The sequence below is a fragment of the Anopheles arabiensis genome, chromosome 2 (genome assembly GCF_016920715.1).
Source record: "Anopheles arabiensis isolate DONGOLA chromosome 2, AaraD3, whole genome shotgun sequence".
Lineage (NCBI taxonomy): Eukaryota > Metazoa > Arthropoda > Insecta > Diptera > Culicidae > Anopheles > Anopheles arabiensis.
In genome coordinates, this window is record NC_053517.1 from 97989311 (window position 1) to 98016807 (window position 27497).

Below are 27497 nucleotides of genomic sequence, written 5' to 3' on the forward strand. Positions count from 1 at the left end.
CGCGAAACGCAATTTTTATGATGACGTACGGACGTACACGCAGGAAAGCGCACCGCGAAGGTTGTACACTTGTTCATAGCGCAAGGAGAGTAGAGCGAAAACACGGGCCCCATTTCTTCCGACCACAATTGTGTAGCAGCTAGGAAGGAGGTTCTCCTCCACTCATCATCATCATCATCCACTTTTCACGGTCCGCGCGGGTGAACAGGTTATTATTTTGCCTTCTGCCGATATGATCCCAAACACCAAACAGGGAGAGTGCTTTCTGCCGTGTCTTGTTGTTTTCAATTTCAAACCACACACACACACACACACACACGCTTTTTTATGAGCACGTGGGCAGCAGTACATCGCCCCGGAGACAAGATAATGTCTCGCGAGCAATTTTTCCCGCACTTTTCGTGTACACGCAAGCCCACTTAATCTGTCACCGCGCGCTTGGCAAAAGCCGAAGCCGTGTCGGTTCGGAGTGCATCTTTGCTCAGTTGGCGCGAGACAGCGGCAACCCCCGTCGCAAAAGGGAAGGAGCAAAGGAAGATTTCGAAATTGAAGCCTACAACAACCCCCCGCGCTCCATCTATTCACACGTCATCTAATGCGTCAGTTTTCGTAGGAGGTCTGTTAGATAATCACAGTTGTCGAACGAAATGAATGCGTTTCTTTCTCTTTTTTTCAATTTCTAGCACCTGCTGCTAGAAATTATGAATCGAACGCGGGCTGGGGAACTGGGTCAACCTGGGAGTGCCCCCTCCAGTTGGTACGGCGGTTAGGCGCAGAAGGAACATTCCTTCGAAACATTGCCGGCCACTAATCAGTCAGCCAGCGATCAGTTCAGGTGTCCACCTTTCGTCTCTCCTCTGCAACGATGTTGACACCACGCGTGATCGCGTGTCCTCGAAAGGAAAGTGAAGGTGAGGAGAGAGAGAGAGAGAGAGAGAGAGAGAGAGAGAGAGAGAGAGAGAGGGAGAGAAAAAAACCACTCAACGGTCCATTATGAGCCACAAACACAGTGGTGGTGGTATGATTTACATTTTGATCGAGAAGTCGATTTCTGCCGGCCGCGTTTGGATTGTTTCGCGCAATTAAAACTTTTACCACATCGGTCTAGTACACACACACACGACAGAGCGTGTTGTCCCTTGTTTCTCATAATTGAAAGAGCATACTTGCCGTCACCTGCGTGGTATTTGTAGTGATCTCCGAAACGAGTAGGAGCGAAGGAGAGAAGCAATGTATGGGTATAACAAGGGTGTGTTAAAAGCCTCAGTGATCAGGCTGGTTTGTTTGTGAATGAGCTTCTTTTTTTCGAGAAAGGAGAACATACCACAACACGCAACCGGTTTACTTTTAGGTCAATAAACGGTTTTAACCTCATTGTTGACCTAATTATAAGCGTATATTATTACATTGTGTCGAGATAAAAATAAAATTCGGCAAAGATCGCCTAAAGATAATGCACAATAATTTATGAAACGATGACATATAAACAATCAACCCAAATAAACATAAAATGAACTTACCGCTGCTTTCAGTGCCTTTCAATTCTCTCTTCATTCATTCCAACTGGTCAAAATGTTCCATTTTTCATTGCGTCCTCCGAGCTCTGCACCAGATTGCATTCTTGTCGGCCAAGCCTGCTCGCGCGTGACGCTCCTGCGTGCGTGAATCAATGATGCAACTCACTCATTTTGTCAACAACGCACAAATCAATGAACACTTGTTGTGTTTGCACTGCATTCGCGACTGCTTGTGCAACTGTGCTGGTCACGCGTTTTTGCACGTTGTCCTCATGGTCCCACCAGTCGTCCAGACGCGCCAGAATTGAAACAGCGCGAGCTCGCGGCTTGAACTGCTATTCTCCAAATGCACAACAAAAAATAAACCTCCTGAACTCGAACGCGCGCGTGTTTGTTTTAGTTTTTATCCGCCCGATACACTCAGCTGGCACGTGGAATTTGCCACCCAACCGCGTACGGGTGGGCGAACAAATTTTGCCTCCACTGTTGGATTTATTTCAATCACGTATTCGATTCACATGTGGCTCGATGCGGTGATGCGGTTTCGAATCGAAGCGTCTACGGGGATGAAAACTGCATTCTCTACGTGTGAGGATCGGTAAAGTCAATGGGGGCAGAGTGTTATGCAAGAATAAGGGCATCGTAGCAGAGCTACAAGTGAATGATTGATGAATAAACTTGAACCGAACCAGATCGCATGGCAGCAAATGTTGGAGAAAATTTCCCAACACCGTCGCAAAAGCCAAAAGAACATTTTTCATTCTACGTTTCAGCTGCCGCTAAATGGCCATTTCACTCCATTTTTCCGTCAAATTCCCAAACAATCTATTCTTTTAGCTCCAGCAAACCGAAAATACAGTGAAAACAATTACATCAGAGAAATGGTTCAAACATTGCTCAATCAACTACATAATCATCCTTCCCCTAGAGCGTGCTGAACCTTCCGCTAATTGCACCTACCGACGAGTTTGTCACGATTCATCAAGACTTCATCAATGAAAATCGTGGCCTCCAGAGAAAGAGAAAAAGAGAGAGAGAGTTTTTTGTTTGCCCATTTCGTGGCCAAACGGGCTCGCTTTTTGTGTTTAGGAAAACCTCTGCCCTAAAAAACCCATTCATCCCGGCGGCACAAAAACCCAGCTCGGAGCCAGGAAACTCGGTGGTTCACAGTTCTCAAGCCCCATCAACACACCAAGCATCTCCTCTAGCAACGCGCCACGGAAAAGCGTCTAGAATCACCTCAGAGCAACGTGATCGGAAAGTCTGAAGCAACATTGAGCTTTTGTTTTTTTTTTTTTGTATTATTTTGCACTTTCCGTTCCCTTATCCCTTTTTCCTCCTCCCATTCACTCACACCACAAGGGTCCCGGGGAGTCTCCGGGCTGTTTTAGCGCGGGCAGCAGGGGAGAAAATGCCGCTCTCGTGCCGGTGGTCACGGTCACGAACGAAATGCGCTGGGAATTGTGTATTAAAATGCAGATTTTTCCCTGCCCACGGTGCGAACCCCGTTGCCTCGGCTGCCACGGGGGCTGTTGCCGCACGTTTTCATTAGATTTACTATGTGGACAGAGTTTTAATGGGATTCCCCAACGGCCACCGCTCGGACCGCATGGTGCCCTTTCCTCCATTGTATACATTGATACGAATTATGTTTTCAATCAAAGTAGAAAGAGACGGAGCAGAAAAGGAGCAAAAGGAAACACTTTCCCATGGATAGAAAAGGGAAAACAGTGTTGCAATTCATGCGTCATTATGGTGGCGATGGGGTTGTTAGAGTTTGACGACCTGTCGTTTGCTGGAAAATTGGACCCGAAATAATGTTTAAATAAGTACGATTCGAGCTACAGGTCACATCAATTCAAAAACAAGTTAGAGTGTCTATGTTTATTAAGGACACAACAATTTCAAAATTTCTAGAAACCACAATCTTGTCTCTGTTATGACGAATATTGCACGGCCATCATGCAAGCAATATATAAAAAACACATGTAATAAATGTCACAGACACAGCAAGAAAAGAAGCCCACAATGTTGGTCGCTGATACGACTGATTAAATAATGAACCCTTTCCTGCTGTTTGCCTCGGGGTCATTAATAACTCTGTTTAAACACGCGTAAAATGCTGTGCGTCGCGTGCATTACATGATAAACACGCATTAAGGAGCCAGGCCGGTTGACGAAGATAAATGACACCACCGAAAAACCGAAACCACCTCAGTTCGCTCTTGCCCCGCGGGACACTTCGATTATGCGCGTCGAACACAAACCACCACAATCTTTCTCACTGCAAACAAAGCAGCTCTAATCAACCCCCCATCAAGAGCAACAGCAGCACCAGCAGATAAATGCAAAACTTTCGCTTTCATTCTCGCTTTCCCACACCAACACGCTGCTGGGACACGCCAGACAAACGTCCAATATTTCCCATTCGACATGCAGGCAAGCGACACACATCGCGGCCACGTAGCGGGAGAGAAAGAAAACCTCCTATTTTCTGCCAGATTATAGCAAATTAAAATCGCTTTCACGACAAATCGCTGCACCGCTGGTTGCTTTCCCACCTACCGACACACGTGTGGTAAAGCCGCTTTACAAAATAAATATCTGTCCACTTAGCTCTTTACGGTCAAAATTTTCAAATAAGTCTAATTTGTTCTCCCATCCTATTTAAAGCCCACGGTGCAACGGTTCTCACGAAGGTGGTGGTCGTGAACCCGCAGGTTCCTCGGCTAAGCAGCTATCTTGCTCTCTCTCTCTCTCTCTCTCTGTCTTGACCACAAACACTCCGGGGCACTGGTCTGATTAATCAGATCACTTCCTGTCACGAGGGACTTGCCGGCGTGGTCACTGCACATCAACGGCTTTTGGGCTCGGAGTGCTGCATCCCGAGCCGGCCCTAGGTGATTAGTTCACGCTTTGGACGCCCACCACCACCCATTTCCCAGGAGTGCGCCCACCCACCCAACGCTTAATGATTTCACCGGAATTGTTCGGCCCTTTCATTCTGGACACACCAACGACCCCGCAGGGCGGTTTGGAACACGCGCCGACATACAAACGGGCCGCGTGCAATCGCTTTCCGCGGGCAGGTGGTGACAACATCCATTGGTCGTGACCCACGCAGGGCTGTGCTGCTTTCCCTGGGACACCCACCTTTCCACCACCCACGGGTGTGCACGTAACGGACGGGCAAAAGTGATTTATAATTACGTTATTGTTTGGAAAACAAACAGCACGAGCAGCATGGGACATGATGATCCGCCCTTTGCGCGGTGGGAAGCGAGTGCGTAAATGTGAAACGATTTGCAGCAGAGGTCATTTCCTTAAAACAAACACCAAATAACTGCTGCTTGTCTTTCTTAGTACACACACAAAAAAAACAATCACATCCAAAATAACAAACATAAGGAGTCTTCTCTTCCTTGACCCGAAGAGGAAGGTTCATGCACTGTAGGACGCTCTTTGGAAGCGGCACAAGAAGCAAAAAAAAAACTTTGTCCTGCTTGCGACCATAGACACACAACACATTTGGTTGATTGATTTATGTCCATGGCCTTCTCTCGCTCTCTCTCTCTCCCTTCCTTACATTGTTTAGCAATATCCGCATTGCTGGGAAAGGAAGCGAATGAGCGATGTAATAGCGTTAGCGTGTTTTTGTGCGTTCCAATCTCGGCTTTAGCAAGATAAATTGTTCTGTCTGGTGTTTATTTTTTGTCCACTTTCATCTAATTTTGTTTTTCTTCTCTTCTACTCGGCAGGTAAAACATAAATAAATATTTACTTTGATTGGATGATCGTGTTGCCCTGGTTGGAAGCAACAGGACCAGGAAGTGCAAGTATAAAATGAGCTTATCCATCTCACACTTTCTCGTTCAATATTGTCTTTCAGTTTCAAGACTATTTAGGTCCTTCTAGGAAGATATAAAAATTGTATTAAAACCCATAAGATAGCAGAATCGTAATTTAAAATTAAAAATCAAAATAAAAACATAATGTAGCATGATAAATAATTACAATTCTTTGAAAAGAAAATATTAAATCATTCTTGCAAAAACAAATCTACGGCCTTGTGAGTTGCCTTCCGGAAGTTATTAAAGATCTACCTTTAATGTTTAACAATTTTTCCTCAGTTTTCGTGACGAAATTGGTGGAGAAGATCTTTTTCGTAATTTTGATCCAGAAAAATTTCGATGTGATGTCCACACTAGAAGATGTTGGATCGGTTTGCGGACTTGGGAACTCTGCCGAAGTTCGCCTGATATAGTTGCATTGGTGTTATTGCTTCATTTTCAGCATCGTTTGGAGCTTCTTGAGGCTCAGGGTCGTCGGCCATTTGAAACTTAGTTTTCTTTCGATGCTCAAATTGTCGTCTAATATTGTCAAGATGTTGTAGATGCCGGAACAGGCTTATACGACGTCCACAAACTACCGCACGAAGTCCGTTTTAGACGCTACAGAATTCTGTTCTTTGATCTTGCACACTTCTAAAAGAAGTTACTTCACTTTTTTGGCCATCATGGTTAGGATATGACTGATAGAGATGTTAAATTGGGCGTACTGACTCATGATATACTCAGGTAAAGAAAAACACTCAAAAAATAGACAAGTTTTAGCAATATTTTTAATGCAATCGTTATACTTTAAATTTCCCTAAATCCTGTAACTTTGAAATGCAACGTGGCAGAGCTCACAATATCATAGCTTGCGTAATGCACACCACAGAAACGCTCAACAAGTTGCGCCGCTTAGTTCCAACGTGGACATAAAACCACTTCTACCACGATCGCGCTTATCACTTGCATCGGTTAAATGACACATTCTCACAAATGGTCATATTTCTCCCTAAACGCGTAGTTAGCGGGCTATTGAGGTGCGATAAACATAACACGTCTATCATTACCCAAAGATCAGACCGATCGTTCAACGCTTTGGTGGAGCACACGTTTCCTCCTGCTCTCCGGTTGCCGGTAGAGCTGGCGGTATCGACCCACCAATCGAACCACCGTGAAATGAAATAAATCCTGCTAGATCTTTTCTTCGTGTCTTTGGGAAAAAAATGTAGCAGAAAAAACGGCCCTTTTGAACAGCATACCCCAGCAGGGCGACAACTATGCTGCAACGATTATGCTCCCTCTTTCTGACAGGTGATAATCAACATGTTGGCGACTAAAGGCGACAGCAGCATTTGCCGTGGGAGTGATTGAAAATTTATGGACCTCAACCGTGTTTTTTTTTTCTTTTTTCTCGGTTAGTAGCGGGTGGTGGGGTGCAAAAGAACTGTCCCTTTCACCACACCGACGTGGCGGTAGGGAAGGAGAACGATGGCCGCATGTCATCGATGCCAAAGCGACAGTTAATAAACTTTAATTGATGGATAAATTTGTGCCATTTTTGTGGTTATCATTTCACAATCAAGCACGAACTACCCTTCAGACAGTGTGTGTCGGTGTGTGCATAAGGTGAGAGAAAAAATCCAGCATGATTGCGCACCAGCGTTTCGATTTCGTGGTACGCAAAGCTACGAATCGAACACTTGAATGGCATCTTGGCAACACCTCAATTACACCCCTTTGGCAGCGGTCCTTTCGTAGCCGGGTTGAAATAAGTACGACCAAGCAGTGGGTGAGGGGCGGGAAGCACGATTTACTATTTCGGTGCTAACATGAAAATGTCACCAGCATGCAGGAATGCATTTTTTTTCTTCTCATGTCTCTTTGATTAATTAAAATGTCTGCAACTAATGAGAATTGGCTCAATTAGCCAGGGTGGCTGCGACGACGTGCGACTCCTTTTCCACGAGCTCGTCTAAGTCTTGTGAAAGTGACTATGTGTGTGCGTGTGTGTGTGTATCTTTGCAGCTGTCACAAGACACCCTTGTACCGAGCACTGCAGCCATTATTATTGAGTTGCAATTTTGAGCTGCAACATTCCTGCTAATCATTTAATGCGCCTTTCCTGCGGACAACTGCGCTTAAACAGCTCTGCGTACATTCTACATGTGTGTGAGCTTTTTTGCTTAATTTTCTTACAAAATCTACGAACGGAACCGTTCGGTTGACTAAACGGCTTGTGCAGGCCTCGTTAGCCATTTGTTTCTTTGCGCGGGCGACAAACGGGCTGCAACAACGAGCTCACAAGTCACAAAAACACACGCGCAAACGGCCAATTTAACTTAACCTCGCTTAAATCAAAACGAAACGCTCACTCAGTGTGCGTGTGTGTGTATGCGTGTATGTTTGTACTATGCAATTTCTTGTGCACACACACAGCTTTCCAAAAGCGAACTTTAATTGGTTTCCAATTGCACGCCGCCCCGCGAATGGCTTTATTTGTCCGGCGTGCCTTATTATTAGTACACGCACCAGAGCACGCGTTTAAGGTCGTTCTCTTTCCCTAAATCAATGGGCGCGCACGTGTTTGTATAGAACCTTACGACAGTGTTCACTGCACCGGGTTCTCGAGGTATTGTTTTTAACTACAGACATTACATTTTATATGCTTCATAATGTCTGCTCCCTCGGGGAAACAAAATAGCACATTCGAGCGGCAACTATGATAAGCCAAAATTATAGGTCTCAGATACTAAAACAGTCTTCACCATCGCCGCACATCACAATCGTCCAGCGGACGAGAATAGAACGTCATTTGCACGCAAAAACCGTGCCGTGCTGCGGAGAAAAATGCCTGTCCCGGTGGGTAAAGTATTTCCAGGCACGAACACCACCAGAGCAATTTTCCCCTGAACGCTTATTGAGCCGCCCTAAATTGACCCACTTTGGGGCCACTCGGGTCGTACCTACATTGTACTAATCGATCAGTAATTAGAATACACTCGAGTTCCTTCTTTCCCATTTGCTGCTGCTGCCGCCTGCTGCAAAGAAACTCGAACCGATTTACGCTCTAGATAGAGTGTTTAAAGTGCTATTTTGCCCTTCGCCTCTTCCCTGCTTTGTTTGCTGTTCGCTCCACCCGGGAGCGGGCGCTTCGATTACCGGACGAGTGAGGTATTTTTACTCCGCCATTTAATCGAGAAGTTATTTAAGGATATATTTTTTTTCTCTTCCTTATGCAATATCTAGAATCGACGATTACGTTTGACGTTACAACGCCCCAACCCGTTGCCCATCATGAATCATTACTAGTGAGGTGGGAACACGGGCAGTTCCCCTTCGATTTGCTCACGGCGAACGGTTGACTGAACGATTCGAAAACCGGTCCGCAAACCGTTACACACTACATCGATTTGCATGTGCGATTCCCTTTCGTTTCGGTAAGGGTGTCTTTTAACACCAAAGGGGCGGTGTGGTTATGGTGGTCCTTCAAGGACGTCCGAATGGGAAGCGAATTGCATTCAGCATTCCTAATTGATACTGTTTCTTGCTGCGTGTTTTTTGTTTGCTGTTATACGCAATAAACCACCGCCCCAGCGAGGAAGCAAAAGGTTGTCCGATTAGTTATTCCACCTTCCGGCCTCGATGGGGAAGGGTGTTGTGGACATGTTGGACCCACAATTAAAAGCCACCGCGCGATGCTTAGATAGTGTCCCAACGACCGATGAAGGGGTTTGGTTAAAGAGCCTGATTTCCTCAGCCAGTCAAGCAGTCTCTGTGTGTGTCCCAAGATACTAAGCGAAAGGGGACGTTACTCTGTTTGCTGCAATGCGGGCAGTAGAATAACGCTCGCGGGGCCGTAGAACTGTCATGTCACACGAAACCGACGTTGACGGACAAGCAATTCCCCCTTCGACTGTTAAAGGGAAGTTGCGTGAAAAGCGCTCATTTACCTTGGGAAACCACTTTCCGCGTTTAGCTCCGGCTAAAGAATGTTGATCGGTCCTCTTTTGGTTCTATGTCGTCTGAGTGTCGCACGCCGAGCGTCTGTGTCTGGGCCGGCTGATAAGCACAGGCTTCGTTTGATTTTTTTCCCATACATTCTTGACATGCTGGAGCTCTGCCGGAACGTTGACAAGACAAGAAGAATGTTACACACGAGCGCGGCATCGGTTGAGAAGGTTTGTCGTTAATGAGAATTCTTGGTCGTCGTCGTTAGCTGTATTAATTTCCTCTTAAATACATACACACGTACGGAGGGTTGCCTAACGGAAGCCCAACAGCCCCTGCGAACGTTACATTATCTCGTGCGTTACGTTAATAAGTTGCGGCCGCTTTTTATTTCTTTTTTGCCAGCTTTTTTGCCCAAGAGACTTACATCACACATAGCGCACGGATCCATAATACAACACACAACACGTGTTAAAGCAAAATTCAGTGTACCACAAACAAAAAAACCTGAAACATCTCCAGCAATGTTCATCCGCCACACATTGATGGAATGTAACGGACCAACCAAACATCCTTCTTCCTGCACCAAGTTTCATGCCGGATCGATTCGATCGGCTCAACTTGAATATGATCTAAAAAAAACCGCACAGACATAGATAGGAAAAAAGATCGAGTCACCACGTCAATCTTCGGCATCACCGCTATATAGCTGTGTGGTGTCGATCGGTCATCCAGCCCGGCACACAAAACGGAACAGAGTTTTTTTCCGTTCCTCCCCCCAACGCATTACTCCTTTACGCTGTGAAACTCTCATCGGCGCTGGTAATTAGTAGCGGCAACGACCAAAAGCGTACAGCGCAAGCGCAATCCGGCGCAGTATCAGGGACAGTTTTGGAGCACGATTGCACATTATGGGGATGCTGCCAAAATGATTCGTTGCGTCGAGCACACTTGCCCATGCCCATCTGTGGAGCTTTACAGATTTCTTTCTTCACCTCCTGGCCGGCTCGTTATGAGAACATGCTTTTACAGTTAATTAACCGTTAAGCCTAGACTAGACCCGACCCGAGCCAATGCCAATCAACGAACGTGGTCCGTGTCTCGTCTCGGGGCGGTTTTTTTGGCGTCCCAACGCGATGCGGACAATTATTGAAAAATAGTGTTAATTATTGTATGTGAAGTTGATTGGTGCGCAAGCGACCCGATGTTATTAATAATTTATGTTATTTCATTAGTTTTAGTTTTTGGGCAAACAGGCATGCTTTCTGAAACACATGTCACGTGACAACCAGTAGTTGATTTTCTGCACAAATAATGACTATAATTCAACCAATAAACAGGTTATAAGGCAAATTTTATTTAAATTTGAAAATTACACTTCAATTTTCTAAAGCGTTATGGCACGTACAAGCGCACCAGCCCACGCTTGCTTTTAAAAGAGGTCATTCTCGACAGGAAGATTCAATACAATCCCACCCCAGGCTGGACCGAATTTGCAAGCAAAAAGCTTCACGCACACGTCAACGCTGCTAGCGACTACCACCCCGAATCGATCAATCACACACACCCAAGAAAAGTCGTGCGCGTAACTATTTAGTTTGCCACCCCGCCGTAGCGGCCTTGCGTGAGCGAAAGCAAGCAAAACGAAAGCCGCATGGCGTGGAAATCGATGCAAAGCGGGCAAAGCACAAACAATCTTTAGTGTGTACAGCCGGTTGGAAAGAAAATTCGCCCGAGAAGCAACACCCCGTGAGTGTGTGAAGTGCATAAAAATAAGGCCATAAATTAATGGAAGAATGTTGGGCGGTGGGTAAGGGTGGGTGGAGGCTTGGTGGCGAAGGCGACGACAGTGGCGGCGAATGCGGTTGCAAATGAGCTGCATAGAAAGCATCGAGCGCTGTGATGCATATTTGCGTTTCAAGCTTGTTGCATGAGAAATTTGTTTTGCTTTTTTCTCTCTCTCTCTCTTTGATGCTCGTGCGTGATGATATTTGCCTTCCAACGAGGAAGGATCGCGAGAGCTGCTACAAAGCGAGTCGAAGCACACGATTGTACACGCACAGCAACATTGAAAACGAATTTTGCATTGAAATCGTTAATTCAAGGTGTAGGTCAGTGAAACAAGCAGCCGAAGCAGCCTCCAGCGCCCGCCCGTAAAAGCCGCGAAGGCCTGTCGGGTGGGTTTTGTGTTATTAACATTAAAATTGTGTGTGCCGATCCGTTCGAATGGCGCCCAAAGCAACAGGCCCCGGCAGTGAAGCAGGCAAAAAAGGGCTTCTCCACCACGGGGTGCGGATAGATAACAGCTGGTCAATGAGCACACACACCCAATGGAAGGCCAATGGTGTTTTGCCTGAGAGCGGTGGAAAACATGGCAGCAAGAAAGAATGACAGACGTATCGAAATGGCCAACCCAGAGTCAGATTCAGCGCAACGAATCAAAGACACACACACACACAGAAAATGAAGAAAATATCGCTTTTCATGGTTAAGGATAAGCCGGATCGCTGCAGGTTTGCTGAGCGATTACACTCTCCTCGCGATGGGTGGGGTGGGTGTAAGCCGGTTTTATGTTGCCAGTCAGCCAAGCTGCTTAATTGATGATGGGGTACAAGTGTAGTGTACTGCGGGAAAAAAACCATTGGAGAAAACCAGCGAACCAGCGTGTTGTGGACGAAGCTGCATTCTGCTTTCTTTTCGACCAGCTAAAGTACACGCCTTAATCTGATCACTTAGTCCGGTAATTGGATGAGTTATGTTAGAGACTTTGCGTTTGCGTGCGTTGTTTTTTTCTTGTTTTTCTGTTGCCATTTGTTGATTTGCTTTTGGTTTAGCGATCTAGCGGGAGAAAATTGGCAATAGAAAAGGGGGTTTTAAATTAATCGGATTCTGCTCTCCACTTCAGCTAGCGCTTACGTATCGACAAATTGATGTAAAGAAAGAGAAAATGCATTAAAATTAAAAATTTAAAAAAAATCACAAGTAGCCAATAAAACTTTTGAATCTGCTCTATGTGCTTTAAGGTAGTTTTGATTTGCTTCTTCTTATGATCATTGTACGAGCTGACGTCAAGCAATTGTCTATCAACTTCTCAATGATGGTTTTAACCATAAGACTTTATTGCAGAATATTTTCTATGCTGGTCTCCTGATTTCTAAATCTCATCTACGTTGTAGTATTTTTTGTTATCGTTGTAGCTTCATTTGTTTGTTTTTCCTAAATCAATATCTTCAAACAATAACCACATTTTTACCTATTCCTCAAACTCAACACACACAAAAACATCAGCAAAGCAAACCGATTCCATGATGTTCAACATTAATTGATTACAAAGCTCATTCTATTGAAGCTGCAGAAATAATTGATTTTCCCACCCCCAAAACGGGCTACAACAGCGGGTTGGGTTCGAAGCACACGCAGCGAGCAAAAAAGAACTAAAAGGTTGTTGCTGCTGCTGCTGCAAGGCACCAAACGCACATCAACACTGTCAATCAATCCGGGTCTCGAAACAAATGGGAAGCAATTAGTCAGTGCGCGAACGCCTCTCGACGCCGGACAGATGAGTGATTGAAAATTTCCGCCTGCTCTCGACCTCCAACCCGTATCATTCAGCGCACAAACACACTCACAAAAAAGGGGAGTTTCAACTTTATAACAAATCATCACCCGCTCTTCGGCAAACCGCACCCGTCGCTGCCGTGTATCCCCCCCTTCATTCCATACGACACTGAGACACTCCGGAGACACTATCCCCGACACGACTGTCACTCACGGGGATCTCGCATTGGATGGATGGTTCGGTTTTGTTGTGATACCGGTACGGTTTCACAGCAGCAGAACGATTCAGCTGGCGAAAGGGAAACCCACTTATCGTGTTATCCATCATGTCGCCATTACTCATCTTAAGCAGGCAGCACCACCCCTTCCAGTACCGATGCGCGCAATTGACTCTCGGGGTTGTGATTTATCAATTAAATTCCGATTTGCGGGTCTCGAGAATGTCATCTGGGGTGCAGGAAATGTGCAATGGGCAAGAAATTACATAGCAATTGCATACACACATATTGCTGCATTATCGAGTCTAGCTACTACTACAATTCAATTAACATTAGCTTGGTGGCTTGGATGACCGCTTAGCGGAGAACGATGAAGCGAGGGGTGGGCATAAACGATCGTTCAGAAGGAGCTTATGTTCGACATTAATTGCCCCATTGCCGGAGCATTGGGTCGATGACGTGTTGTGCATGTTTTGTAAAAATGTCAATCATTTACTCAGAACTAAGAGAGATAGAATGAAAAAAGTTCACCACAGCAGTCAGAGTTGTCCGATGGTCGTTCTAGAAGAAAATCTCCATCACGTTTCGTGTATACCAACTTCACTTTAAACTTCCAACGTATTAAGGCAATATTTTGACTAATTTAAGTAGCTTTAATTACGAAATGAAACAACAAAACCAAACACACACAAAAAAACACTCTGCCCTGCTCTAGCTTCACAACACAAGCACTGAAAATCGTCGCACCGTGCAATGTGCTCATTTGCGGTAATTAGTGCACCCGTACAACCGAATCTCCACGCTTGCAAGAGCCCTTTCCACTGGAGCCGAGGCTTGTGGCCTCATTCCGCGAACTAGGCAAGCGGGAGAAGCAAGCATTGGGCATCAACACCTTTGTCTTTCAATGATCCTAAAACGTACGCCCCGACACGCGCTGGCCTGGCGCATGGCGTGCAGTAATAGTGGTGCATTTTGCATTTAAGGACAGGAAGGAGCATATGCAGCATGGTTCGCGGCTGTGAAATGTTTTGGCTCGACAGAAATTGCACCCAAAAAGGAAGCCAAAAACATCAACCACAACAACACGCCTTTGGTTGTTGTTCGGCCGTTCGTTGGCGACAGGGACTGGTTGGCAGTAATGGGCTAAAGAGACCTTCTTTACAAACATGGCGAAATAATCCGCCAAGTGGTCATGTTCTGGCTGGCGGTGTTTTGTTTTTTTTTTTTACAACAACGTCTTTTTCATTCGGTCAAAAATGTTGATTATATAAGCCGTTTTTGAGCGTAGATGAAAAATACAGCGATCAATGATTTACCATCAAATCACAAATTAAGAAACCATCAACAGTTCATGTATCAAAAGCTTTAATATCTTATCGGACCCGTTTTTGTACCCATGATTGAGGAAAAAACTATGTTTCCGGTCGTAAATACCTTTTTTTGCCGCTCAACTCAATGTTGAATATGCCTACGCTCTTAGCATTACAGATGAAAGAGCACCAATGCTCAAAAACTTAACTTCACACCAAACATGAAAAACCATTTTTATCTAATTTTCCATCCCATAAAACACATTTTTTTCAAGTTCGACACATCTTTCAACAGCTCTCGAGACTTGTTAATTTATATGGAGATCTAATCTAGACCTATTTTGCTTTTCTTTACAGGTGAGACCAACGTTCCGATGGCTTCCGGTAGCAACCGTAAGAAAAACTTGCAGCACCGCTCCGACACAAACTGGCAACAGCCGACAAAAGAAATACGCATAAATTATTCTACCACCCGCTTCTTCTCGCTCTCTGCCGGGCTGCCACTCTCTCGGTAGACCATAAATCATCATTAAGCATCGTGTAATGTGATTTAAACATTACATTAAAACTGTCCAGCGGCAAAGTGGCGGAAGGGCATAAACGCGTTCTACGCGTAAAAATGATATGTGTGTGAATTGATTCAGTTCGAGGGGTTGATTCAGTGCGCAACACTACTGCAACTTCGAGCTTTTTTCATATTCATGAAGGCATACGGAGAGAACTTTTTATGTGTCGGAAATTCTATTTGAAATATTTCGAACACGTTTATGGCATTTTTGTTAATGCTCGTTTAGTGTGAAATTTTATACACAGACACCCTGGATTCGAAACGATTTTTTTTTGTAACAAAACACAAATAACAAACGTATTCATTATTTATGCAACACACACGAAAAATAGTCGTAATAAAAGCAATGCATCAACAAACAACACACTAAAGAGACTGTTCCGTGTTGTTGCCTCAATCGTGACTTCCTGGCGCAGATTGAATATGGAACCTCATCCGTAATGCGATTTGGGGCTTTCCGTGCACACATAAAGCTTTCGTTAAGCCTTTTCTTCACCTCAAGCAATCATATCTCAGCGCTGTAATCGGCCCAAAGCCTCTGCCTCATTAGCGAGAAGCTTATCATTTTACACGTGTGCGTGCGAAAGGGTCCATGTATTATGTAGAGTGCGTGGCAGCCGAAACTCAACGTGATAATTCTCCAACAATAAATCCTACCCTCAAACAACATTTATGAGACTTTACTCAGCATGAGATTTCCAATCAAATCCAAGACCAAGAAATTAAATTACTACTTTATATGACAGAGTAAGAGCTCACACGCACTCCCCCATTACTGCGTTACATGAGCTCACACATCATCGTGTGCTCACACAGCCGCAGTATGCGTGTGGCGCTAAATGAAGCCAACGAAAGGAGGAAAAAACCAACCACCGATTTCAAAACCAAGCCTCCCCCCGTTCACTAAGTAGGTAATTATGCACACTCGTTAAACTGGCGCAACACATTCACACACTATTGCTCCAGTTTTTCTCTCTCCCGCTCTCTGTTTGGCTTTGTTAGTGCACACATAAAACCATTTACTACAGCACCACTAAGCCACCATACCACTGGGAGGTGCACACGGCCATTAGGTGCATGAGGTGCAGAGAAAAAGAAGAAAAAAAAAACAACAACAGTAGTGCACTTACCTACGCAACCGGAGCGGGAATAGTTGTTTGGGAAGAAATGAAAACGTCCCATAGACAACACTTGACGTTTGCCACACATCTCGCTTAGTGGCGAGCATGAGTATGTATGGAAGCAATAAACAGAAAAAAAACAACGAAAAACCCTTTTCACTGTGAATGTTTGTGTTTTTTATTTATTTTCATTGTAGCCTATATCTTAGCTACCTACTAATGGCATACGATGCTTACCACCGAAGCACGCTAATTGACCGATACTAATAAACAGCACCACACGCGAGTCCTCCCTCCCTCTAGCGGGAAAAGCGTGGAAGCTTTCGCTTGACAATTGATCGCAGTGTCAAAATCGAGGCGACGCCATTAGGCAGTCACGAGCCTGACCGATGCTGTGGAATGTGGAACAAACGCCACCCAGAGCACACCACTCCGTGTTTGTAGTTTTTTTTTTTATGTTCATCCATGCAAACATTGGAATGTTTTACCTCTTTTTGCGAATTTACCGTCGCTGTACACCCTTCCCTACACAGTCATACCCACCGAGTGGAGGCTGGGCCGCATGGGACGCGCGTTTAATTACATCAATCATCGTCGTCAAGGACCCCCCGGCCGGGTGCTGCTGACAAGCGCACCCAGCCGGGTGCATACTGACAGCAAGCAATTAAATAAAAAGCACTGCAGCAGCTCCCTCTGTCGCTCGCTATCTATTTTCCGTCGCTGGAGCTGCACCTGAACGGGCAAACATAAACCAAAATTAACGAAGTTTAGGCCGCACGCTGGTGGGAGTTTGTCTCACGTAGCGTGTATGAATTATGTTTTTGGCTGTTTAGCAACCCGCTTTCAGTTTAATTTAATCGTGGAACGATGTGCCAGTTCAATCAAACACTTTATTTTGTAAGTATTGAAAAGAATTTAAATTAAATTGCGTTTTGTGATTTTGATTCAAACAACGCTTTGGCAAAATATTAAAACGAGCGAGAATTAAGTGAGAATGAAAACCATAAACAAAATACTTCCGCAGGTCGATTTCTCTCCAATTATTATCTTCAAAAAAGAAGAAAAGCAAGCAAAACGATAGCGTATTCATTACATTTCCCAATTTGGAAAGTTCAGCATATAAACCAATATGCAAATCAATTGCAATGAATCTTATTGTGCAAACGATCGGTTTCGTTTTACAACTTTATTTGGTTGTCAATGCAAGAAGCAAAGAATGTCTGAATATTATTCCATCATTCCAGTTTTTATTGTTCAATTTTCCAATGCACCACGCAATTTTCATTGATTGCAAATACACACCTGCCAAAATCGTAATAAACACAACCGTGTTCACACGGTCGTAATCCCCCTTGCTCTTACAACCTCTCCTGTGCCTCACCTAACACAAGCCCCTCATCACTCGGCGCGAATCCATAAATAAATTTAATTTTCCAACACGAAATTTTTTCCATTTTTTCAACCCACTCGATGGCCCACGGCACACGGTGGGAGTGGCACGCAATTTCACTCAATCGAATCCATTGCCATTAGTCGATGGACTCGGGGGGATGTGATGATGGTAGAAATGGCGCTGTTTGGAAAGCGATGGAAACGCAATCCTTGACAAAAGGACACTTTTCCATTGCTGCCCACACCGACACATACACACACACACACACTGAGCTACAAACATACATATAAAAAAGCACATTTGTTCCAGCGGGATGAGTGGCAGTGGTTCTTGTTGCAATAATTTTGATGGGCCCATCGGTGAGGGTCACCATAACAGCCATAACTCTCTCTCTCTCTCTGCCGCTCGTTGGCCGTCTCCATTTACCAAACGGAAATGCGGTCAGCGGCATCATCACATGGTTGAGGTGATTTTTTTTTTGTTACCATATTTCATTTGCGGTCAGATTGGTTATGATTGAGAGGTGCTATTTCTGCGAATCGTTCAGGTTTTCCGATACCGAGCCGATCCAATTTCCAATACCGAACACCACACGACTCTTCCTCGCAAATATGCATGTTACGAGGTGTGTTTTGGTAATCTTTTTTCTTCTATTTTTTGTGCACACAACCACGACACCGGGATTATTCAACACGGTCGGTTTGCCAATCATCCGGGCGGGTCGGTCATAACATCAAATGTAGATCGAAATTTAATTACGGCGTTCGACCGCGAATCTCATTAATTACTACACGAGCGCTCGCGGGTGGGCAGTTTTGGTGTGCGAAATGCCCAATTTTAACCACCAGCGCCAAAAAAACTCATTAATTAAACAAGCACTCCGCACCATTACTTGCTGTAGTTTAAGTAGTGTTTGCACAGCGATTGAAATCATTCGCACAAGACGTCAGCAACAAAAAACACGATCTTTTTTTAACACACACTTAAGAGCACTCCATCCTCCACCGTGTAATTCGACTGCAGCATCGAATCCGTTTCGCAAACAACGCCAACTACAATGTGTGCAAATTGTTGCCCGATGCCCTCTGCTGCTGCTGCTGCTGCTGTGCTCGGTTAATCCTGCCCACTTTCCGGGGGCTTTGCACAGCTTTACATAACCTCTCCTTTCTTCTCTGATCCGAGCACACCATTGTGGAGGTCGTGCACATGTAGCGCTCTAGATTTTTTCTCCTCCAGCCGGAAGACTTACGGAGCAAAACTTTATCCTTTCTGCATCCATCACGCCCTGTGTGCGGCACTCAATCACTCTCAATTAGTGCAGCGCACCAGCAGGAAACTGAAACCACTTGCACCTGAGCGACCCCAGTGACCCTGGGCGCCACCAGGAAGAAATCTATTCAGACACTCTCACACGCTCGGAGCGCATAGCTCTAATTAGGAGACAACCCTTTGAAGACATCCCCCGTTCGGCAGGCTGTTTTCCGGTGCAACCGACCTGGCGCAAGGCAATGATCGAGTGCACTTGAGACGGGACAGTTCGACGTACTTCTCGATCAAAATCTGCGCGGCTGGATTGGATTGATTTACGTTTGACAGCGAGGCTTAGTGACTTCTTGCTCGGTACACTTTGAAAGAAAAGAAAAAAAAATCGTGCCAATGAATGACGTACGTACCCCCCCGTCAGGGCAGCAGCGTCATAAGGGGTGTTGGGCTGATAGGTGATTGTACCGTGCCTCTGCCCTCTCTTCCGGCACAGACACACACCGTATAGACATATTTCATTTTTCAGCTCACTCACGGGGGCACCCGATGTATGTTATTTTTGCCCCATCGTCCTCCACGGCGCTGGATTCTATTCACCCGCGCATAATTTAACCCGACACTCACACGACGCGCCTGCGCCAGCTGGAACGGGCTGCGCCATGTGGGCAATTTGTGTCCGAACTGGCGCGGGCCGCAAAAAGGAATTCAATTTATGACCTCAAATTGGATCATTTCCAATTCGTACGTATCAATTACGGGGCGCGCGGCTTCTTGCCTTCCGTTGCACGATTCCGCGTTCGATTATTCAAATCAATTGCGAATGGGGGAGGGGAGGCAAACAAATACAAGAAAATAATGACACAAAAAAAAATGTGCTGCAGTTGCATCGTTGACTGCGATCACGAAAAAAAAACATCACCCGGATGTGGGGAATAGAAAATAAAAAGCCAAGCGAGCTTTGAGTTGAAGCGCCTTCCTCCCTTTCATTCCGGGGCGGGTAATGATGGTATATGAGGACAAAAAAGGGACATGCCGTGCGCATAAACAGCTGACCCACAGACACAAACGCCACATGATGACGATGCAGTGTACACTGGCGCGAACACATTCAATCGTACCAGCGCTGGTCGGGCGACCAATTAATTCAATTTCCTGTAATTACCGTCCGATTACTTCACCTCAACACACTGGAGGTGCTCTGGCGGCTTTGATGTTTGAGCACCGCGCGCAGAGGACGAACCGGGGAAGGAATGTGATATTTCTATATTTTACCCCTTTTTCCCCTCCTGTTGACGAGATGTATTAAGCCTGGGTGAGTTTTGTTCGGTGTGAGCGTTTGGTGACGCGATGCGATCACTAAACAGACCTAGCTCACCGTTGCCTTTACCGGTGCATTTGGTGGCCCATGGAGTGGATCGATTTCACTTGAAAGAGTAGCCAGTGCCGTTGCAAAGGTGTTTAATTTACTTCCAGCTGGTTTGATGTGCTGTGTGCATCCGACTCGTTCCATACACAATTAGCGCTGGACGGAGTGTCAACGTACCTTACGATGAGCTGTTTACAAAATAATGGACATTTTATTTGTAAAGAAACACACTTTTGAAGACTAAATTGTTATGACGATGAAACGCAAACTTAATGTTTGCATTTTGCATGTCAACATTTTTGTTATTTAAGCCAAATGTGTACTTGATGTTAAGCAAAGGCGTAGTAGCAAATAAAGCATTTTGTTTTAAATTTATGCTTACATTTGGCGAGAAAACAGTTTATCCCTTCTTGCTTTGTTGTTTAATACACATAATTGGCTTGGATAAACATTTATTTTGTTTTTTAGACTGAAAAATAACTTGATTTCAACTCAAATCGAAACTGACAACAACTGCAAATTCGTAACAAATTCGTTCATTATCGATCACAAATTCGAAGGGAAATAAATAATTAGCTTGGAAATGAACTTGTACCCAGAACTAACCAATCAACTCCAAAAATGGTTGGATGAACAGTTTTTTTTTCAATTAGCTTGTATTGGACACGCCCAACAATGTCATCAAAATTCTCAACAAAAAAATCTATTTTGCATACACTTCAGCAACTTTAAAATGTTCCAGTGCCGGCACACAAATGCATCATGAAATAGAGTGCCTACCGCTTAGAACCGCTCATGCGAAGGAACCATTTGCAAGTTGGCACATTTGCGTCGGTCACGCACGCATTAACTGGGGGAGACTGCCCCTCACAAACTCTCCCCATCCCCCCTCAACATTTATGATAAATAAATGCTCGCTGACTCGATTGACGACTATCCGCATACAAAAGGGTCGTAAATCAGCACTTCTTGGAGCTTCCTAACCTAACGACCCACAGAGCACCGAGAGCCAGTTCGTGTCCCGGGGAACCCATTTCGGACCAAACTTTATCGTCGCAGCGCTCAAAGCAGGGAGAGAGAGAGAGAGAGTTAAAGTTTCACTATCAGAGTGGTAAAACTTTTGCAGCAAAATGCGCAAACAACTAACCGGGGTAATAACTGCTACCGGGAAGTTATCCTCTGGGTAAATGGTTCTCACTCCGGCTACGGTGTACCGGGAATGTCAATTTATCTTCCGGGAGATTGGGGTGGTGTCTGCTTCGCAAAAATCAATCTCAACTCACAAAGCATCCATCCATTGTGTGATTGCGCCTGACCTTTGCTTCCGGGGCAGGAAACGATGACGAAGCCGTCGTCTATGGGTTGAAGCGAGCTCTGAATTTGAATCCACGCGCAACTTCGGCAAAGTTCTGCAGCACGATGAAATGGCTGCCAAAAAGTTGCATCTGTTGCATGCTGGAAATGGAGCAAGAGCAGGCAACAGAGCAGAGCTTTGCAGCTGAAATATTGATCAGCTCTGCAACGAAAAGTTCTCTCGCTGCGGGTGCGCTCGTACACATACAGATTTGGTGTGCAAACTTCATCGAAGGGATTGTACAGATTTTGGGTGAAAAAAAAAATGAACGCTTTCCATATTGGTAAACCAAAACTAAGCTGATTAGTACCGACTGGTTGGTGCTGTCGTGTTCCCTTAGAATCCACAAATTTGATTGCATAGATCCTACGCATCTTGCGAATTGAAAAAAAAAACAGACCAAGAATCGTTAGCATAAATAATATCGGGAACTGGTGTGTGAACGTGATCTAGTATAGAATCAATGCAACGAAAAAAGATCATGACAACCCACCCTAAAAACAGCGGCGGTCTCTCTCTCTCTCCGAGCTGAAAAGGTATCACTTACGTCAACAAAGCGGAGGTCCCGCCGCCCGAACGGTTTGTGTCCCAGAAAAGGTCGTGCATATTGTGCAATTTGTTTTGTGCGGGAATGACACCCGAACCGGTGCCATATCACCGCCCATATCGAGCCAGTTCCGTCAGCAAAACGCCAACGTTGCGTGTTGACTGTGTTGTTCACCGTTGCCTCGCAGTACCAGGTGTACCGGTGCCACCAACCAACCGGGCGTTGTTGCGCACTTTTGGCCCCGTTTTGCCAAACGTTTGAAATTTCATCAATTCTACCCCTGCTTCTGCCATTTTCACAACCAACTCGTTCGGGTTTGGACAGCCAATGTAACATTCCGGGGTGGCCAAAAGGCACGCCCGGGACGCCTGGCTGGCGGTTGCTATTTCAATGGCAAACATTGACATTTTCCAACCCGTGCTGCTGCTGGCTCGATTTCCTTCCATTCCCTTTTTTTTTAAATGGATATCGTGCATTCCGCCCGTTTGCGTTGATCCGGACCGATTTTGCGCGTACGCCAACACCTAAGCCCATTTCTGCACCGCACTTCTTCCACCTCTCGATCCGTGTGCGCCCTTGAAACACCAGTTGGGGCTGGCAGGGCAAACAGTATAATTTATCGTCTCCTAACGCTGGATTTGCCAAAACCTTTGGTACACCTTTGGGCGCCATGTAGCGCGCACAGGAACCACGGCTACGACGACTACGGCGGGTATCCGTAATCGAATCGAATTCATTTGGAGGAACTTTTTACGGTTACTGCCCGGTTGTGTTACACCTTTTTTTTTTGCTGTAGCTGTTGGGTTCAGGGATTCACGCTGACGGGGCACGGGAAATTCGCTCAAACGTTGACCATTGATTGGATGAAAAATGAATCCCACCATCCAGCAGCATTCGATCGTTACCGGGATCTGACCTTTCGCGTGCTGGCGAGTTCCGTTGCCTTTTTTGGGGTTGTTTCTTAGGGGGCTTTTGGGAAGTTCGGGGGGAGAGGTTTGCTCTTTTGAACGCTTTGTAACATCACTGTTGCTACACGAAAATGGGCAATTGCTTTAATAGGACCGAAGGGTGATTATGCTGTCGTTTGATCAAAAAGTATTGTTGGCGTTGTTTTGTATATTGTTTTTAAGTCGTCATGTCGAATGTGTGTAAGAATGTGAAGAATTTAGGTAAACAGTTTTCTGAAGTTGTTCTATGTTATATTATGGACCATATCGGTTTCTATTTTGACGTTTAGATATGTTAAGTATAGAGAAGCAACACTTAAATGATTAGAATACGAGTAAATATTGAAGCCTAAAATATAAAGGTACAACGAGGACATTGATATTTTGGTCACAACAACAAGACAAAACAGTCACAAGACTCTAACAAGTCCTCTTCACCAAAAAAAAACAGAAGAAAATTACTCAATCTCACGACCAGGAAATGATTGCATCCTTTGCAGAAAAAACGCACACGCATTCAATTCGTTATGTGCTTCTTCAAAACGAACTCACGAAACACAGGAGGATTTCGCAATGTCAAGGCCTTCACACAGCAGCAACACACAACACAGCGTTGCCACGGTGATGAATTGGCCCAGACGCGCACAAATGGCACTCCCAGACAAAATGTCAATTTCAATCGGTGCTGCCGGCTGCTTGTTGCATCTGAGGCACACACAACAACCGAGTGGCAGAGAACAAACACACACACACACAGACAGCCACATATAAGGTACTACAATTTCTAGAGCTTGCATGAGCTTGTCTGTTCCCAATTCCCACCCGGCAATGGAGATGGTTTGTTGTTATGCAGATGGCAAACGTTCAATACGGTGGATTTGTGTTTCCATTCAGCAAGTATTACGCCTGGGAATCTCTTTAGCCACACATACACGGAACTGCAACAGTGCAACGAGTGCAACGTGTGGAGGGAGGGAAAGGGAGAAGCCGGCGTTATGCATACGAATTGCAGTTTATGCGAGTGCTTTTACGGGCTAAGATGTACGTGGGAACTTCACATCTTTCATCGGTGTACCAGCCCGGACGGCGCTGCACTGTGTGTGGGATGCAGGTCTCCCCCGGTACATACGAACATATTGATCAATAAATTCACATGCACCCAAGCGACCGACCGACCGACCGGGTGTGAAAGGAGTCACTTTTGTTGGGTCACAAAACCGACTCCAAAGTTGGATTTGTGTTGTGGAATTTAAATGCAACGGTGCTGCAACGCTACAGTTACGAAATTGAAGGAACTGTCATGTCATCTAGCCCATATGTGTACTCCATTACTAAACATACTTCTTCTTCTTCTTCTTCTTCTTTTTCTTCTTCTTCTTCTGCAATTCAGATGAATCCTTCGGACACGATCAGACACCGGCCGGCTCCTGGTGGAGCTCACACCTGACCGAGCCGCCGAGCAAGAACTTCTACCAGGCGACGCACGGACTGCTGCAGACACACCCGTCCGTGCCGAGCCTGAAGCCGGTTGCGGGAGCGCCTGCCGCCCCGGGCCCATCCGCCCTGCCGCTCAGCTCGCGCAAAGCACCGACCGTGTCGTCGGCGGCCGCCCTCAACAGTGGCTTTCCGTCGATCGCCAACCCGAACCCGCGGTCGCCGTTTCGCCATCTCGACTTCAGCACCAGCGCGACGGCCGAACTTCGGCGCAATCCCAGTCTCTCGGCCCCGGATGAGTGTGCGCGCGCGTGCCGCGAGGGCGAGCCGCCAAGGATTTGCTACTACCACTTCACCGTTGAGTACTACACCGTACTGGGAGCGTAAGTATTTGCCCTTAGACAAACCCAGCAATGTGACATCAATGGGTAGCTCCAACAACTCATCTTCATCTTTCAAATGCTCCACAGCGCTTGCCAAGTATGCACACCGAACGCTACCAACACCGTCTGGAGCCACTGTCAGTGCGTACTGGCCGATGGTGTCGAGCGCGGTATCCTCACGGTGAACCGTATGATCCCCGGACCGTCCATCCAGGTGTGCGAGAACGATCGCGTCGTGATTGACGTGGAGAACCACATGGAGGGTATGGAGTTGACGATCCACTGGCACGGTATCTGGCAGCGCGGCACACAGTACTACGACGGCGTACCGTTCGTCACGCAGTGTCCGATTCAGCAGGGCAACACCTTCCGGTAAGCATCATCAAAACAGGCTCCTTACAGTGCCACGACTCTATGAAACCCTTTCTCCGTCTTTGCAAAACAGTTACCAATGGACTGGAAATGCGGGAACACACTTCTGGCACGCCCATACCGGTCTGCAGAAGCTGGACGGTCTGTACGGCAGCATCGTCGTTCGGCAGCCACCGTCGCGCGACCCTAACTCGCACCTGTACGACTTCGATCTGACCACGCACATCATGCTGGTGAGTGACTGGCTGCACGAGGACGCCGCTGAGCGCTACCCGGGCCGTCTGGCGGTGAACACCGGTCAGGATCCCGAATCGCTGCTGATCAACGGCAAGGGCCAGTTCCGTGACCCGAACACCGGCTTCATGACCAACACGCCGCTGGAGATCTTCACCATTACGCCTGGGCGCCGCTATCGGTTCCGCATGATCAACGCGTTCGCTTCCGTCTGCCCGGCCCAGGTTACGATCGAGGGACATGCGCTGACGGTGATTGCGACCGACGGCGAGCCGGTGCATCCGGTGCAAGTCAACACCATCATCTCGTTCTCAGGTAAGTCACGATTTTGAAAAGGAGGTTGTAGAAAACGAATGTCTTGAGTACTCAAACCGATTAAGTATACGCCATGGGTTGAGCAGTTTACTACTAGATGGCGCCAGTTGGAAAAAGAATTTCGAATCTCATTGGATCTCGTTCCTTTTGATCTGTCACGCAAACTTGCTAATTAAATTACGCGTGTCTTGGAACTATATCATCGTCAAAGCCCCATGGGAATGTTTTTCTTGGCTAATTGAATTTCACAACCCCTCACACAGAGGGTGTGTGTTAAACCCTCCCTTAGCGTCCGCAGCGTAATTTACACGTCATTCACTACTAACAATGACTAGCCCGGGGTTTCAATGATTCCTCACTGGTGCTTTGTTTGTAATCAATTACCGTTGCCGCGCCCGGTCAAATTTTACTCCCACTGTACGTGTGGGTCGCCACTTCCCCATTTTTATGGACAAAAGGCCAGTGGGTCATGGGGCGTATCATATTAGTCTTCTTCCGTGTGTGTGTTTTTTATTAAAACCATACCATGAACACATTGATACTTTACTTGTTTTTCTCCCTTTTACACATCGAAGTGTGTGCGTGATTGCTTTACGGACCTTTCGAAGCGCCCATTCACAGGCCTCGAATTTTTCATTGAGTCACTGTCAAGGCAACAGACATGAGAACGCGTCTTGACCTTTACAACAACCACACGACGCCGCCGCCGCCGCCGCCGCCGCAAAGTGGGTGCGTTACGAATTGAACACAAGCGCCTGCTATTGGTGCTGATTGAGAGATTTTACTCCTACTTTTGCCCTTTTTTCTGTCTCATTTTTTTGTTTCTTGAGTGAGTCACGGAATTTTCGCAAAATCAACCCGAACGATCGAAATCAATTCGATGCGTATAAATAAACTCCCACATTGGTTGTACGGTGTTGGTGTGTCTGTTGTGTGCGGAATACAAAATCAGGCACACGGATCGGATTCAATTTGGTCGCCTCTTTCGATGCACAACTGCAACAGCACAATTGCACTGCTGCACAACAAAGTGATGCATTTAGAAACTCGAAAACGAAAGGGAAACTAGTCGGGTTGTCCGATGCATCGCAACGCACCGCATTGGAAAAACTAAACCACCACCATCATCAAGGTCTCATTGGCATGCAGAACGAGACGCCCGTAACCGGACCAAGGATGCCAAGGTGTGCGGCGAGCAGAGTAGTGTCTTCTTGCACCCAGCTCCAAGTGCAGTCCACCCAATGTCCGGTTTTCGTTTGATGTACCCCAAGAGTACCGAGAAGCTCCCTGCCGATCCTATTTGTTAGGGGAGTGGAGAAATTATTTCTATTACGGGGTGCAACAAACCAACCAGCACAACCCACAGAGAGCAGGTGAAAGGGAGTCTTTTTTGCGCACCACGTCTGGAAAGTTTTTGATATCGGATTGTTTTACAGCGTGCGGTTGTAATCACAAAACAACGCAGGCAGAAGCAGCTTTTCCTTTGGTCTTTTATTTGATTACAGTGCACTAGGAGTCCCTATCCCACCCGCTCGGTGTTGGTTTGAGGATGGTAAAACGAAGACGTCAATCGACAGACGTGATGCAATTTAATAAAAGCCAATAAATAGTTTCACCTGCTTTATGTAGGTGGAAGATACCATTGCGTTCTGCTAGCAACAAATGTGGTATGGAGTTTTGTTTTGCTTGATAGCAGTTTGAAATGAGCCAACGATAGTCATTGAACTTGTGTACGTTAATCAAAGATAATAGATTGATATTGAAAACAAGTATTTGATTTTTGAGTTGAAATTGCTAAATGTGGATAAAATTCCGT

General features: G+C 45.9%; 1 protein-coding gene across 1 annotated transcript in view; it reads left to right on the top strand.

The window, feature by feature from the left end:
• The window catches only part of LOC120898679 (laccase-4), a 75702-nt gene that overhangs the window by 41188 nt on the left and 7017 nt on the right, over positions 1-27497 (top strand). The window contains exons 2-4 of the mRNA XM_040304843.1: positions 24334-24760; positions 24848-25132; positions 25206-25681. Of these exons, the coding sequence (XP_040160777.1) occupies positions 24334-24760; positions 24848-25132; positions 25206-25681 (1188 nt within the window). The remainder of the gene's footprint in view (positions 1-24333; positions 24761-24847; positions 25133-25205; positions 25682-27497) is intronic.